At 41.9% G+C, this 16,736-nt stretch overlaps 1 protein-coding gene across 1 annotated transcript in view; it reads right to left on the minus strand.

Moving 5' to 3' along the window:
* Positions 1-13,651, minus strand: part of PCOLCE2 (procollagen C-endopeptidase enhancer 2) — a 73,874-nt gene extending 60,223 nt beyond the window's left edge. The window contains exons 1-2 of the mRNA XM_068546044.1: positions 13,277-13,651; positions 12,194-12,302 (exon numbers count right to left, since the gene is read on the minus strand). Of these exons, the coding sequence (XP_068402145.1) occupies positions 12,194-12,302; positions 13,277-13,362 (195 nt within the window). The 5' untranslated portion in view covers positions 13,363-13,651. The remainder of the gene's footprint in view (positions 1-12,193; positions 12,303-13,276) is intronic.
* Between the last annotated feature and the right edge of the window lie 3,085 nt (positions 13,652-16,736).

Raw genomic sequence — 16,736 nt, forward strand, 5'->3', positions numbered from 1 at the left:
GTAGTATCACTTCTGTCTCATTCTATTTTTCCATAGGGCCAGCCAAGATTCAATGTTTGGGGGTACTAGAAAAAGGCGTGAATACCAGGAGGTGAGGTTATTTAGGGGTCATCTTCGGAGATTCACCACTGTAATAGGAGAGCTGGTATTTGAACCCAGGCAGTCTGGCTCCAGAAACTGCACTCTTAACTATCAATAATATATCATGGGGTATCTCTATTAGGAATAAATGAATAAATTCATTACTTAATTTGTATAACTAGTGGGGACTATTCTGATGATTTGAGCCTCCAAAAGTGAATTAAAATCCCCATCTCTAAAGACAGAAAATTATTTGCGATTCTTAACTGACAATCCTTTCTCTGCCTCTAAACACCCTAGTTTTAAAAGTTAAGGGGCATTCTCAGTTGGTGCTGGGTGGGAGGTGGTTAGCTTGAGGAGAATCAGGGAAGGTTTGGAAGCACTTCTGTGGACAAAGTCTTATGAAAGACCATATTTTAAGTGAAGAAAGGACATAGTGAGTAGGAATGGGTATTTCCAATACCCATGGGAGCTAGCCATGCCCCAAAAGGATTACCATCCAGCTTGAAATGCGTTGGCTTGCAGACAAGTTCTACACAAACACCACACTTTTATGACTTATTACAGTCCTGGAAGAGAGGTTGAAAAAAAAACATTTATTGAGTACTTTCTTGCATCAAGGGCCGTGCCAAGGGCCTCTCATCTACCACCTCCTTCAATCCTCACATTACCTTTACGATGCAGGTCTGGCCATGATAACCAACTTTGGAAAGTTCTGGGAACTGCATCACATTCCTAGTAAATAGCTGAAAAATATTTCAGTATGACTTGACAATGCCCTTTCTACTAGTCACTGAGTGATGCCATACTTACAACCCTCCACCGTGAACCTTGTTACCCTGTGCTACTGTGATTCATTTCCGGGACATTTCCCAGACTAGTGAAAGCCTCCTTGCCACCCCAAACCCTGTTCTGGGACATGGTTTTCCAAACATTACAGTCTCTCTGCCCAACCCAGCATCTGATCTCTGGAAGGTACTTTAAAAATAGTTGTAATGAATTATGATTTCTTCCCAGAAGGTCAATCATAGCCCAGGGCTTTTAGAAAGTCTATATCAGACCTCTATCAGACCCTTACTGAGACAGGCTGGGACCAGGGACCCTCTGCTGCAGTGCTTGCACCTGGAAAAATGTCTCCTCAAGCAACAAAATATAAAGAAACTATAAGGGACTAAAAATAACTGCATGCATGTCCAGTTGGGGCAAATTATGGACAACAAGATACAAAGAGATCAAAAACCCAACTGCCACTTCTGAAGAGCCAGGAGCAAAAACAGGGGTAATGTGCACGTCACCTACACTCAACTCCACCAAAAGGGTGGGCAAGCCACCTAAGCCACACCTCCAGCCCGACCCCTGGACACACCCTTATCCTCACTCCATATAAGGAACCAGCTCGCCGCCCTCCCCCAGAAATGAGCAAGGGAACATGTTACTTGTTTTCGCTCCCCACCCCCCGCTGCAGCAGGGGCCCCAATAAAGCACGGCCTGAATTTCTTGTCTGGCCTCGTATCAATTTCTATCGATTAAGGAAGGTCAAGAACCCTAGTCCGTAACACTATCAATTCACTTCTAGGAAAGTAAGCAGCAATCAAATCTCCACTGGCTTCCCCGTGCTTCTTATCAGCTTGGTCCATAGAACAGACCATCTGTGACTAAAAGGTCTCTCCCTCCCTCTGCACTTTGGGAAACACTATTTTATTATATGTCATGTCCAGGAGTGTCTTGGGGCTGAGGTGGTGAAAGAGAGGTGATATTTAGTGGCAGGGCTTGTGCAGCTTTAATTGCAACTCCCCACGTCTCTGTGGTTGTTCCATTTATTTTTAGATATTTATATTGGTTTTACAGAGACTTGCCACCTTGACTCTTAGGAGCTAACAAATAATATATCTGAAGAAAACACTTCTATTCTCCCAAGTCCCTAGAGTAAGAAATTCAAGAGTACCCCCAAAGCGCCATTGCCACTGTCAATAAAGCTGCTAAATTATAACGTGCAGGGGCGTTTTAGTGATTACGTTTTTCATAGGATCAAGGAACAGTGATGCACACAGATAAAACTTGACTGTGCAGCATATGCACGGGAACACTTTCCAAACTCTAAAAGCAGGACAATGTGAAAAAACAAAAAAAAAAAGAGAAAGCCTTAGAATTAGGAGCCCTGCAAATGCTTCTCTGGTCTCCAGCATACAGCAACCAACCAATGAAACCACTCTCTTTTTCTTTCTTTTTTTCTGTCAATACCTGATAGATTGCAAGGAATCTGAAAATTTATGGAACAATTCAAATTTGCCTATAATTTCATATCATAAGCTGAACTCTGGGATAGGAGTGTGAAACTAATTCCATCAGTCTTTTTAATAATACAATCTTGAAAACCATTTCTGGGTGTTTTACCTCTGTTAAATGCTTTCTCATCATACAGCTCTTTAATAGAGGGGTTTTAAATGTGTTATCTTTGTGCTCTATTACTATAGTGATGTTTCAGGAAAAATGACTTTTTGTCGTTAATATATTATTAAGGAGAATCTCTTTCAGAAAAAAGAAATACCCAAAGAGGACTTCATTTTCACGGTCTCTCATTTTCTTCTCTACTCATCAAGCCCTTTCTAAGGCATCTGCCTTCGACCAGCCCTAAAGATACAAGCGGTACAAATAAGCACATTAATAAAACATCATGTTTTCAATCAATAAAAACATATTTGATTTCCATGTGAGACAGCAAAGAAAAACAAAACAAAACAAAACAAGCAACAGAAGCCCTTAAAAGCAAGCAGGAAACTAAACAAATTTAGAAAAATTGGGCTGAGGCCCCAGTGGGAAAACGTCACCTACTTGCTTATTTATTTAGGATTTATATTTCCCCTGCTTCTCAGAAGGACTGAAGGCAGCATGGAAAATGTTTTAATGCTTCCAGTATTTTATCAATTGAAACCTAACTGGGACAGTTTAAGTGTCATAAGAATCACAAAGTTTCTGAATTATTCTCTCCTAATTAAAAAACAGACAACATGTAGCTATAGTGTTCTTTTCCCATTCATATAGTGCTCAAGTTTGGGTATGCAGACATTCTCTGTTAATTGCACTCATCTTTACTAAGGAATTAGATATAAATAATATTAAGTCAAGCATTGGGTTAAATTACTCTTCAGGCAGCTGAAGTAACGAAGCCTAGTCCAACAAATGTATAGGTACGTTAAAACAAACCCCATAGTTGACTGGAATTTAAATCTCGATATAATTCTAAATCCTACATGTATTGTAAAGCCAGGAAATATGTGTTTAAGGCCAAAATTCCATTCCGCTATCTGTCCTGCTGTGGTTATGCCAGGCAAATAACAGTTACAGTAATTTTAGAACCCCTTGCCATACCCTTAGGTATAATTAAGCGACTTAAATGTTGAGTTCCTGTCTAAATTCACGATTTGTTTTCTCAAATTATATACCTAGCACCAATCTAAATAGAACATCACTATATGTTTCAATTTTCATGCAATTCCATGCCCCACCACTGCTGACTTGCTTTTCATGAAGCCGTATGAAGGTTAGTGGGAAGATGTAAATCCCAATCACATTTTCAATCTATCATTTCTCTAAAGTAAATGTGAATGCCATTTAAACTTAATCAGGCTTTTGGAGGATGGATTCAGTATGAGGACTTTAGCACACATAAGTAACAAAATCGCCCCATGGTAAGGAATGCCTTTACACAATTGTTTATTAGGTGTATTTGGAAATATCAAGGCATGTGCTGTAAAACAGCCCTGTGCTGTCAGACAAAGGACATATAACAATTTCTCAAGTCTTAGAGCAGCACAGATGTAAAATGGGTCATAACATCTTTTACTCTTTGCATGAGGTAATAATTGTTTTCATTTAAATAATCTAAGAACTTCAATAATTTTTAAAATGTCAATAAGCCTTATTCCACATTATCAATACTTAAAACTACTTACAGTGAGTAGCATAATTATTTACACAACATAATTGCTACTGATTTTCTTATCTAGCTACTCCCTACCAGATTATAAACTCCGTAAGCATAGAAACTATGCCTTGACTTTTTACCCTTGGGGCCCAGCCCAATGCTCAGTACATAGTGGATTCTCAATAAGCACTGAGCGAATGTTTATTTGTTAAATAAGTGCATAATAGTGCATTTGTGTCACCGAGTCAGAAAATGCGCTAGTCTTTTCAAACCATTTGCAGGGATATTCGGCAAGATACAAGTTCTTTAGACCTCACTTTTGCCGTTTTTGAAATGGACATACTAACATGTATCCACTGACATCACGGAACTGGATGCAGATGAAGTAACCACATGTTATTATTTTAGATCTGCGACCTATATAATAACCAGTATATTTAATTCCAGTTGCATAGAAAAAAAAAAGGTAGTTATCAAAATGACAGTACGTGTATTACCTGGGGAATCTGAAGACCTTCTACATATGACAATTTATGCCTTTTTCCTCTGCATGAATTAGCTAAATAAGGAAAAATTTGCCACATACTTTCGGCTTAAATAGGACTGACTCTATTCATTGCTATAATTCTCCTTCCATCTCTGGCATAAGTCTGTGACTTTCTGATTGGCCCACATTATTTACTTCAGAGTTAAAGGAGCCACCAAATTTTAAACTGCTCAAATGTTTGCTGGTTTTTTCCTAAGCCAGATTTCTGCTCAAAACAATAACTGAAACCTTCAATAATCTGCTCTCTAATTTCAGTACCTTCAAACGTTTTTTGGAAATAAAAAAGAGATGTAAATCATAAACAAATACCTTGTAATTTTGATAATGTTTTATAACAATAAGATCACATACATGAATAATCTCATTTTTAAAAACTGTTTTGTAAATTATGCCCACCTTTAAATCTAAGAACAAAATCATTTTCACTGACATCTGCATACCAACTGCTGTTTCTGTTAGATAACAACAGGAGTTCAGATGCAATATTTAGTTTTAACTTCGGGAACCAATTTAAAATAACAATTCCTACATACCTATTCGAGGAGAGTTCCCAGAATGTTCTAGGCTTCAAGTTTCCTCTAATTTGCATAGTTGCTATAAACCAAGTTTCAGCTGGTTCCACTTAGCTGGCCATACCATATGCAGCCCAAGTCAAACTCTGAATAGAGTTGCTTTCACAAGGTATTATTTTGCTACTAAAGACTCTTTTCTTTTCTTTTTTTTTAAATTGTGTCAAATCATCAATATGAATCTCTAATTCTCCTGGGATTATAAAATGAACAAGTTATTGATGAAAAGATCAAGGAACCGAAGGATTGGGTGACTTGCCACGTTTGCAATGAATTTATAAGGAAACCGTTAATAGAATGGCGATCTTTGTACCGGTGGAGCCAAGAAGGCAAGGTGCCTGTTGGGTTTTATTTCCCTTCCCACCCAGAGCCTGGGGGATGCGTCATCCCAGGCAGCCTCCCATGCTCACATCTCCCAGGTATTCATCTGTGTGTCTCCAGCACCTACAGCCGTGCTTGGTGGGCTCTTGGTAAACGCACCTTGCCAGTGTAGCAGTGAGCCACAGCCCACCGGCTGTGCTCTTTTTGACACCGGTCCACTCTCCCTGACTTGTTTTAGGGATCTCAGAGGTCTCTTACTGTCTCCTGCACAGTCTTGCCCCTTTGGGCACACGTACCCAGCAGGGGGACCACTGTGATAGAGCGGTCCAGGTGGTGCTATGTCAATACTTGGAGTTTCATTTCTTGGTGCCGGGCTTGGTACAGGCGCAGTTACTAGCTCTCATCCTTCAATCACTTTGGGTGACTTTTGCCTCAACCCAGTCACGTTGCCCTTCCAAGCCTGCTTAGAAGACCAGCCACCATTTTCCAAAAATTATACTTCCCTTAGCTGTCAAATCATACTTAAGTCCTACCCACCCCCCATGTATGCAGACTTGGTATTTTATGCAGATGCCCCTTAGGTTACAGTCTTGAACCTCAACTCTTATGAGAAACTAAGAAACCCTCAACTCCATCATTAGTAACAAAATATTTAACAATTTCTTAACGCTCAAATTCTCTGATTTGAACTCTAGCCATACGTTTTTTAGAACACACTCAGCAAAATTAATTAGTAAAGCCTAAGACTAGTTGAGGTCACCAAGAGTTGGTGGCCAGAAAGATAGAGTTGAGTCAAGAGGCTTGAGTTCCAGGCACAGTTTCAGCACTACACAGAACAAGCGTCAGCTTCCTCGTCTGCGAAGCAGAAGTAAGCAGCACGGAGCACGTGTGTCCTCAACATATCTTCACGTGAGTAAAATTAACCTCGAAATTTTTCTAGAACAGCACTGTCCAAAGGAACTTTTTGTGATGATGGAAATATTCGTATTATATACTGTCCAATATGGTGGTTGCCATCTACATGTGACCATTGAGCATCTGAAATATGGCCAGGGTGACTGAGGAACTGGATTTTTAATTTTTAACTTAATTTTAATTAGTTTAAATTTAAATAGTCAATGTTGATAGTGTATTTAGACAGTGCAGCTGTCCAAGAAATAGCAAGGAAAATGTTAAAGTCCTATCATTTAAGGGCAAATCTAAATTTCCATTCTGCAAGTTGTACTTCCATCTCAGAAAGTCCAATACAAATGGCTAGAAAGTTTGCTTGTGACCACTAGCCTTCACCTTTCTCAAAGTATACAGACCTTAACATTAGGCTTTTCCCACCTCCACACCCCCACTGATAAGATAGAGTTTGATGAAGAGGATTTGGTGGTGAAAGCCACCTTGCTGGGACACAGCTCTCCAGTCTGGAAGAATGAACTGCGAAGCAGATGAGTGGTGAGAAGCAGGACCTTTCTAGCTACGGGAACTTGAGTTTGGGGGCTACTCTCAGGCTCTTCCGTCTTGAAGGGTCTCTATGATGTTGAATAGCCAGTGGGAATTCTATTCTTGGTTTACTGACTGCAGGAGCTGGAAAATGGACTGGATCCACTGGTTTCCAGAAAGCCTTTAACGGACTGCCTTGGATGAGGCCACACCAGAGCACAGCCCTGTCTGGAGCAGATGTCAAGCAAGGGTCCAGAGCCTGGTGCGTTGGGCCTCTTGGCTGGTGCCACTCCACCCTAGCTGCATTCAGAACTGCTAAGACAACTGCTTTAGGCAGAAGAGTCCACATTTCTTCATCTCCTTGGTTACCCCTCTTGCCCATTCTACCATCTTCTCTCTCCTGGAGACCACACAGCTTCCTAATTGGTCTCCCTCTTTTCACTCTTCATGCCCTACAATTCATCTTCCACACAGCAGCCAGAATGATCTTTTAAAATCAGAACATCTCACTCCTTTGCTTAAGATTCTCTAGTGGTATCCTACTCAAAATAAAATTCAAACTCTTCACCATGGCCTACAGGGCCCTGCTCACCTTTTTTACTTCTCCCACCGTCCCCCTTACTCATTCTGTTCCAGCAACAGTGACCTCCTGGCTGTTCTTCAGACAAATCAAGCTTGTCTGTACCTCAGGGCCTTTGCACCTGCTGGTCCCTCTGCCTAAAATGCTCTTCCCCAGACTTTCACATGGCTGGATCCTTATCACTCAGGCCTCAGCTCAAATGTCACCTCCTCGGAGTGGCCATTCCCAACCACCTCATCCATAGCTACTTCTATCCCATCACTATGTTATGTTTGTTGGGTTTTTTCTACATATTTCTTGAGGTATATTTAACATATTATAAAACTCACCCGGGGCTTCCCTGGTGGTGCAGTGGTTGAGAATCTGCCTGCCAATGCAGGGGACACGGGTTTGAGCCCTGGTCTGGGAAGATCCCACATGCCACGGAGCAACTGGGCCCGTGAGCCACAACTACTGAGCCTGCGCGTCTGGAGCCTGTGCTCCGCAACAAGAGAGGCCGCGATGGTGAGAGGTCCGCGCACCGCGATGAAGAGTGGTCCCCACTTGCCGCAACTGGAGAAAGCCCTCGCACAGAAACGAAGACTCAACACAGTCATAAATAAATAAATAAATAAATAAATAAATAAATAAATAAATAAATAAAAGAACGTGAATTTCTTAAAAAAAAAAAAACAAAAAACTCACCCATTTTAACGGCACAATTAAATAATTTTTAGTAACTATACCAAGTTGTACAACCATCACCATAGGTCATTTCCACCTCTGAGATCCCTCATGACCATTAACTGTTAATCTCCATACCTATCCCCTGCCCCAGGCAACCACTAATCTACTCTCTGTCTCTACAGATTTGCCCTTTTGGAATTATACGGTTATTATCTAATATTCCACTGCTCTGTTTTATTTTATTTAAAAAAATTCTTTATTGCGGTAAAACATAACATAAAATGTACCATTTTCGCCATTTTGAAGTGTATGGGTCAGTGGCATTAAGTTGTGCAACAATCACCATCATCCATCTCCAGAACTTTCCCATCTTTCCCAACTGAAACTCTGTATCCATTAAATACTAACTCTCATTCCTCTACCTCCCCAGCCTGTGGAAACTACCATTCTACTTCCTGTCTCTATGATTTTGATTACTGTAGGTGCCTCATGTAAGCAGAATCACACAATATTTGTTCTTTTGTGACTGGCTTATTTCACTTAGCATAATGTCTTCAAGGTCCACCCATGTTGTGGCATGTGTCAGAATTTCCTTACTTTTTAAAGCTGAGTAATGTTCCTTTGTATACCATATTGTGTTTGTCCATTCATCTATGGATAGATACTTGGGTTGCTTCCAACTTTTGGCTATTGTGAATAATGCTGCCATGAATATGGACGTATATAAATATCTGTTCAAATCCCAGCTTTAACTTCTTTTGGGTATATACCCCGAAGTGGAATTTCTGGGTAATATGGTAATTCTAAGTTTAACTCCTTGAGAAAGTATCCTATTGTTTCTGCAGTAGCTGCACCATTTTACATTCCTACCAGCAATGCACAGGGGTTCCAGTGTCTTCACATCTTTGCCAACACTTATTATTTTCTGTTTTTTTAATAATAGCCATCCTGATGGATATGAAGTAGTATCTATTTTATTTTTATAATTCAGTTATCACTATGTAATATTTTGTTTACTTGTTTGTTTAAACATTAACTGCCTGTCTCTCCAAACTAGGATGATAGCTGCATGAGGGCAAGGAGCTTGGCTGCCTTGTTCACCAAAACTCCAGTAGTACCCAAGACCCAACACACATTTGCTGAATGGATGACAGACCTTAGGGCTACCAGCTTCTACAAGCTTTAGTGCTACCACAGTCCCCCTTCTTTTGTCAACCCAAGGATATACAGAAGCCATGGAGCTCCCTTCTTCTACTCTGACACACCAGAGGACCATGAAGAAGAACTGGGAATATTTTCCCCAACGATTCAGTGCTTTTCCTTGTGAAATACAAAGAAATGAAGATATTTTGAAACTGAGATCTTGAGAGCATCCAAGGCCTTTGGGAACATTCTGCTGAGGCTGTAATTATAACCAGGAGAATGTGCTGGGCTCCTCTGGAAGTTCTTGGTGCTACGCATATGCAAACATAAAAGAGGCAGCCCCTTGAAACAGAATCAAATGGCTAAGAGTGAAAACTATAAAGCTTTTCACTAGAAAAGCAAATTGTGCAGTCCTTTCTTGTGCATTACCTATGCTTTCTAAAAATATATATTTTTCAAAAAAGCCTGGCATTTGCTACTCAACTTTTGAGCATTAGTTCAGGCAGCCTGGGCAAACCACAAATAAATATGTCACAGAGACTGCTTGTTGTTTGCTTGTTTTCCCTTCTTTCCACAGTTGATAGAAGACTTTTATTCAAAAGAAGACTCTTGAATTTTAGCGGAGCACATGGATTCCTGACATGAAGACTTCATTTCAGGGCTTCCCTGCAGCTAGAAGTGGCCATGTAACTAATAACTAGCCAGTGCAATGTAAACAGCAAGGTGCAGGTAATTCTGCACAATGTCCTTAAAGGGAGGATCTGTGCCCTTCCTCTCTTCCTTTTTGTTGGCTAAACCATGAACCTGATGGCTGGACCTTGAGCACACATCTAAGTGGATACTGAGTGCCTAATGATTTGAGGTTGCCACACCAATCTTGGATTGCCTACCTCCAGATTCCTTTACACGGGAGAGAACCAAGCTTCTGGTTGAGCGATTGTTACTTTGGATCTCTGCTACTAGGAGCCAACCTAGTCCTAACGCACACGGAATCTCTCCAGTAAGATTACAGGAGAACCCAAGCACAGAAATAAGTGCTTCCTAGATACACATAACAAAGTCTATTGTTCCATCAAAGTCTGAGCTGCTTTAAAGCTGATGCCAAGCCCAGCTTAGCCAATATACTAAGGGGGTGGCAGTGATCTGACATATTGCCTACCAGTCAGAAGAAAGGATGAGCCAATACCAGCAACAGCGGTAACGGTGGTAGCTAACGTTTAGTGAGCACTTCTTATATCGCAGACACTCAGCCAAAGAGCTTTATACATACCATCTCATGTTATCTTCACAACAGTCCTGAGGTTTAAAGATAAATCCATCACACGGCTTATGAGTGATGGAATGAGAGCCAGCATGCCTCACCTTTACATTGTATCCATAAGGAGCAACCATTACACTTCCTCTTCCCCACACATAAAAATAAGGTAGTCAGGCCTCTGCGAGGGCACACCCCTCCTTTACCAAGGACAACTTTCACTGGACACCCTTCTCCACCTCCAACACTAACAATGCCCCGAAGGCCCAAAACGCTGGGCTAACCATGAGTCTACTTGCTAGGCACATGGTGCCTCTCAGTCACTAATTTCTTTGGGTCATTTTAAACTTACAGCCATTTAATCATAACTGAAACACAACTATAACATAAAAACCAAGTTACATGTTTGTTTCGGAGCCTTATTTCACATTTATGCTAATATCAATATTGCAGAGCTATTTTTCATGACCATCCTCTCCTGGCCCCATGTGTTTCAATAACGTAATGAAATCTGTACCAATTCATTAGATAGCCGATATTTTACAGGAGAGCATCAATGCATATAGGAGCTGACTTTTATTTAAGGAAGGAGACCCCCTCATATCTGCCTGTCAAATGACCTTCTTGGTGGGAAGGCCTCACTGCAAAATAGGCTTTACTTTGTAGAAAGTTGGACTTACCCAGCGCTTGATCAAGTCAGTTTATATCATTGTTCTAGACCTCAGCTTCCTCATCTATAAAATGGGGATAATAATACTTCCTCACAGTGATTTCAAAGATTCAGTGAGATTATGCTTGTTACCTACCTGGCATAGTGCCTGGCACTCAGTAAGTGCTCAATAAGAGGTACCTACTTTTAAAAATCATTAATTCATGGGTGGTACAATCTGACTGAATGAAGCTTTCAGTGAACTAATGTGTTCAATTACCAAACAATTTCTCAAAATTGAAAAAAATGAAGAAGATAATGGTCACTACTATGCTCACTTGGAAAGATGACTCACTCTGGCTGACTAAATCCGGACTTATTTTTTTAAGGCTGGCTGTCTCTAAGTCTGATTTCTTATCTTGACTCAGCATAATCTATGCCATTACTAACCACCCTGGGCATTTTGTTAGTTTTTGTTTGCTATTTAGGCTTTTTCTCCCCTAAGTTATTGCTATTCTCTATTCTTAGATTGCCTTTAGTGGTGGTTTTAAGTCAGAGACATTAAGTGGGATTGTTTTTTCCTTTTTCTTTCCCCCTTTTTCCCCCCTAATGGTTATAAAGTAGTCAGAGGTGAGTACTACCTTTGATCTTCTATCCGTCACTGGGAGACATTTATGAAAGGCACAGGCAACAAACAGCTTCTAGAAGTCTTTATGATGGGTCTTTGCCTGAAGATAGCCTTAATTTTGAATCCATGAAACTCAGCTGAGTTAAACTGGGTTTTCAGACACACATCTGCTTTAAGAATTTATCCCTGCAAGCATTATCTCGAGCCCTTTCTAACTGTTAATGCAGGGCACCGCTAGTTCTATTAAAAATCTCCCAAATAGTTGAGATAAATCCAACATTTCACTATTACAGACATTTGTTCCCAACCCAAATTCTGACAGCAGAAGAAAAAAGCAGCAGCTCTTCCACTGTTTCCAATATTCACTTTTGGAGAATACCCTTTAAAAAAATGCTTACTGTGATTTTCCAGGTACATTTGCTATTTGGAGGGTACACTCCAGGAAAACCTTCGCTGCCAATAAAGCCAGACTCTCCAGTAAGAATGCCGCCACATGTGAAAACAGGTCTGGGAAAATAAAAGAGGAAAAGAAATTTGAAACACTGTCTAACAATTTAATGTCAATTTCAGAAAGATGCAGTCTATTAATATGGATAAAGTGAATACTGACAATTAACTGCCTGCATCATATACGGGATTTGAAATACTTGTTAGCTCTTAGAATAAATTCTAGCCTGATAAAACATTCAGTCCAGCTGCCATCTGTCTCCACCATGATAACAAGATCAATCTATCCATCCATTCATCCATATGCAATCAAGTCCTCCACGTTAAGTGGTAAGATCTTACAGGAAAATGGTAAATGGAAAATTTAACTGCGGGGAGTGAGAGAGTGAGAGAGAGAGAGAGAGAGAGGGTGAGAGCTAGGCTCCGTGAAGTGAATGGTTTTAAAGCTAGACAAGTAATTGGTTAATATGAAAAAGTTTTAATTTCCTGGATTTGGAGAGATGCCTAATTCTCTCTTTGTTTGAAAATCGTTGGCCATTGGCAGAGCCTCCCATTGAAAAGGGAGGTTGATGGTGATGGAGGTGGAAAAGGAGATGGCAAAGTTGGCCATAGGGCAGGTCTCCCGGCCCAGGTCCTGGAGTCATCTGGCAGCTCAGAGGCTGAAGAGTTAAACTTGCCAAAAGCCGCTCCCCGGGCGCCAGGCAACTCGCGTTTTTCCCTAGGCTTCTGTCTCTGGGCAAAGCCTCTCCGGGGAAGAAAACAGGAGTAAACCAAAGTCCACACATTTGGGTCCCAGTGCTTCCCAGCGCCCGCCTGAACCTTCGGGGAGAGGAGAGGTGGTGGCCGGCCAGCTGCGGGGCCGTGGGGCGGGCGGAGCTGGGGGTCGCCGGAAGGAGCCCCGAGGACGGTCGCCATCCCGGGGTCCTGGTGGCGCGTGGGTCCCCCGGCGCCCCGAAGCGGAGTGGGTAAAGCCAAGCCGTGGGCGAGGGAAAGAGAGGGAGGAAGGGAGCGAGCGCGGGCGGGGGTCGCGTTACCTCTCCGGGGGCTGCGGCCGCGAGGGCTGGGCGGCGGCGGCGGCCAGCAGCAGGCAGAGCGGGGCCCAGGCGCCCGCGCCCCTCATGGCCGGTGGAGACGCTCGGGGCTCGCCCCACGCCGGCGCGCACCCCGGAGCACCGCGCGCTCCGCACCGGCCCGGACTCCCGCCCCGGCGCGCCCCGCACCCCGGCGAGCCCTCTCCGGCTCTCTCGCACGCGCCGCCGCGGGGCAGCCCAGGTAGCCGGGCGTGCGCGGCAGGCGGGGCCGGGGCGCTTTTCTAGAGGCGATTACGGTGCAGTCTGCCTCGCCGCTTAATCTCCCCTGAGGAGTTGCTCTGGCAGCCACAGGCCACTGCTGAATATCCCGTTTGTTCTCCGGCGGCGAGAGGGGGCGGCTCCCAGGCCGGAGCCGCCCCCTCTCTCGGGGCGGGCGCGGGGGCGGGCGGCTCCTCGCTGGCACCCCGGGACCCGCACCCCGCTCACATCCCTCGGGCAGGGGTGGTGGAGAGAAGGATGAAAGGGAACCCCCTGCCGCGTGGTACCCAAATGGGACCTGGCGCCTTGATCCACAGATGATGGGGTGGGAGGAGGGTTGGAGGGGGGTAGCCTTGGTTTGCTTTGCTTTGGGGAGTGTTTTTCTCTAGTTGCTTCTAAATAAAAAGTATTCGTGCTTGCTGATTGCTGGAAAAGAGGGTTCCTCCTTCCGACATCTAGATTCAAAGAAAGAAAAGAGAAAGTAGAAGAGAGATTCTACTATATTTTAACTCCTACTCTAATTCTCTTACTTTACACACACACAATCTCAGTAGATTTCTTTTTGCTTTTACTGGTGTATGAGAATAGGGAGATAGGTTCTGAGCGGGAGGCGGGGGGCGGTTTAGAAGTGAGTTTTCAGCCGTGTGATTAGTGAGCGACTTGTCATTACCGCGACAAATAACGGAGACAAACTCCGGATCGTCAGCTCTCACCACCCCACGTTACGTCCTGAGAATAGCGCTTCTTTGCTGGTGCCTCTCTGTTCTTCAAAGATCTTTTCCAGCGATGCCTTTTTCTGTAGTATTGATTAGTTGAGATGTACAGAGAATTTGTTTTTCTAAGAACAATTGCAGTCTTATGGAATCAAGGCTTTCCTTTATGACTTTTAATTAATTTTAATTAAAAATAATTTTAAATATTTATTTTGCTAAGTGCTTCCCAATAACTAGGGATTAATAAAAGAAAAACAAGAATGGAATGGAGTCGTTGGGGTTTTCAATGACCACGTCACCACAAGGGGATATAGCTGAATTCAGATGCCTCATTTGTGTTGTTCCTCCTAAAGGATTTTCACCATTCTAAGCAAAAAAAATTAAGCCTTAAAATAATACTTATCAAGACTTCATTTCTTTCTTTTTTTTAATTAATTAATTAATTCATTTATTTTGGGCTGCATTGGGTCTTGATTGCTGGGCGCATGCGGGCTTTCTCTAGTTGCGGCCAGAGGGGGCTGCTCTTCGTTGGGGTGCGCGGGCTTCTCATTGCGGTGCCTTCTCTTGTTGCGGAGCACGGGCTCTAGGCACGTGGGCTTCAGTAGTTGTGGCACACGGCATATGGTATCTTCCTGGACCAGGGCTCGAACCCGTGTCCCCTGCATTGGCAGGCAGATTCTTAACCGCTGTGCCACCAGAGAAGTCCTAAGACTTCTTTTCTAATAATGAGCCTACAGTGTTAAGAACATAAATACTCCAGGCAAGGAAATGGAAATAAGCAACAACTGGCGGCAGAGAATAATCTCACTTTTTAGAGGAGGGGAATCCAGGAGTCAATAGTAGGAGCCAGAATTTCCCTGTGGGGTTTAGATTTTCTTACTATTTTTGAAAATGCGAAGGAAAAAAACACCAAGAATTACAACTTGTTAAAAATTTTCTGAAGGCACCACACCCTGTATGACTTAAAAAAAAAAAAAAAAAAAAAGGATTACAGAATTTGGCAAACTACATTACCTCCTGAAACCTACACCCTCAACGCAATAAAATTGTTTTAAAAGAGCAAATAGGAAAATTAATGATTGTTTATTTTGCACACATTTCAAGAATATGCTGTCCAACAGCATACATATTTTAGATGATATTTTATTAAAAAGTCATAGTTTTAAATTACGAAGTGAAAATATTGCTTAATTCACTTTCTGGTAATGATTTGAAGTGATCATAGCCAGCAAATACTTCATTCTTCAAAACTAAGCTAAGTTTTCAAAATTTAAAATTAAAAAACAAACTGTGAAATATGACTAAATAGATAGAAAACTGTTTGAACATAAATATGGAACAACTCTTTTCTTAATTTACAGACTGATGACTGCGTTTATATCCTCACTAAAAAGTTAGGGTTCCAACACTGATAGTTCTGTTGTTGTTGAGACATGTAGAAAGACACTGATGTTACCATGTGATTTTAAAAATTTACTAAGACATTATTATTTGCCCTTAGAAACGCACATTTAACTTGGAACTACAGTTCTGACCAAAATTATAAAGCTTAAATGTCCTGAGAAGCTTAATGTGTCAAAACTGAGACACACCCAAGTGGACTCTGAAGGTTTGTGTAAGGTCCATTTCTGTGAGACCAATTTCTGGACTTCAGAGATGCAGCGTTGGTGTAATGGTAGGAAGCCGCAAAACTCCAGGCACTAGGAAAGGAGAGAGGTGGAGATAGCCAAACCCCTGTGGGTGCAGAGTGGTAGGTGAAGTGATCCTTGTTGTCCAAAGTATATATTACCCAGTCTCTGCAGTTAACCAAGTTGCACAGAGACTCACAATCATGGGAATATGAGAATATTCACCAATGAACTGACCACTTATAAAATTAGACCCCGCTCAAAGTACTTTGTTGCATAATATTAGCACCTAGCTGGGCCCGGTATGTCAACATCTTTGTTGGTTAGTCACTGGTCATTTCATCAACCTTGCAAACATCTGAAAATGCAACATAAATACAACGCACATTTAATCCATGGTGCAGTACTGATCTTGTAAAAGATCCAGAATCTCATAAGATGGATGCAAGTGATATTGAAAGAAGTGGAGGAATGATGGACTTCTTTGACAAATGAACACCTGATGAATCACTCCAGTGAACAACTGAAGGAAAAAAACTAGAGGTCGTTGACCAAAAAAGAATGATTTTTAATGCCAAAAATATTAAAGAGATGCCCATGCGAACAACTGATTCCCTATGCTACTTTTTCAAAAGTAACATTCTACTTTATGATGTTGTGAAAATCAAAAGTGAAGGGAAGAATGTTTATATTTTGCTCGACTGTAATTCTGTAGGGAACATTATGCTAAAAAATCCAGATTTGATTCATTCTTTGTTTATTATGAGAATTGGCACAGAGCTGCAAATAGAGACGAAATTTTGTTAAATACAAAATAAATTTAACTTTAAAAATTTCAGCTTCATTTTTGAAGGTAAAACCCTA

This window comes from Eschrichtius robustus, chromosome 6 (assembly GCF_028021215.1).
Source record: "Eschrichtius robustus isolate mEscRob2 chromosome 6, mEscRob2.pri, whole genome shotgun sequence".
Taxonomy (NCBI): domain Eukaryota; kingdom Metazoa; phylum Chordata; class Mammalia; order Artiodactyla; family Eschrichtiidae; genus Eschrichtius; species Eschrichtius robustus.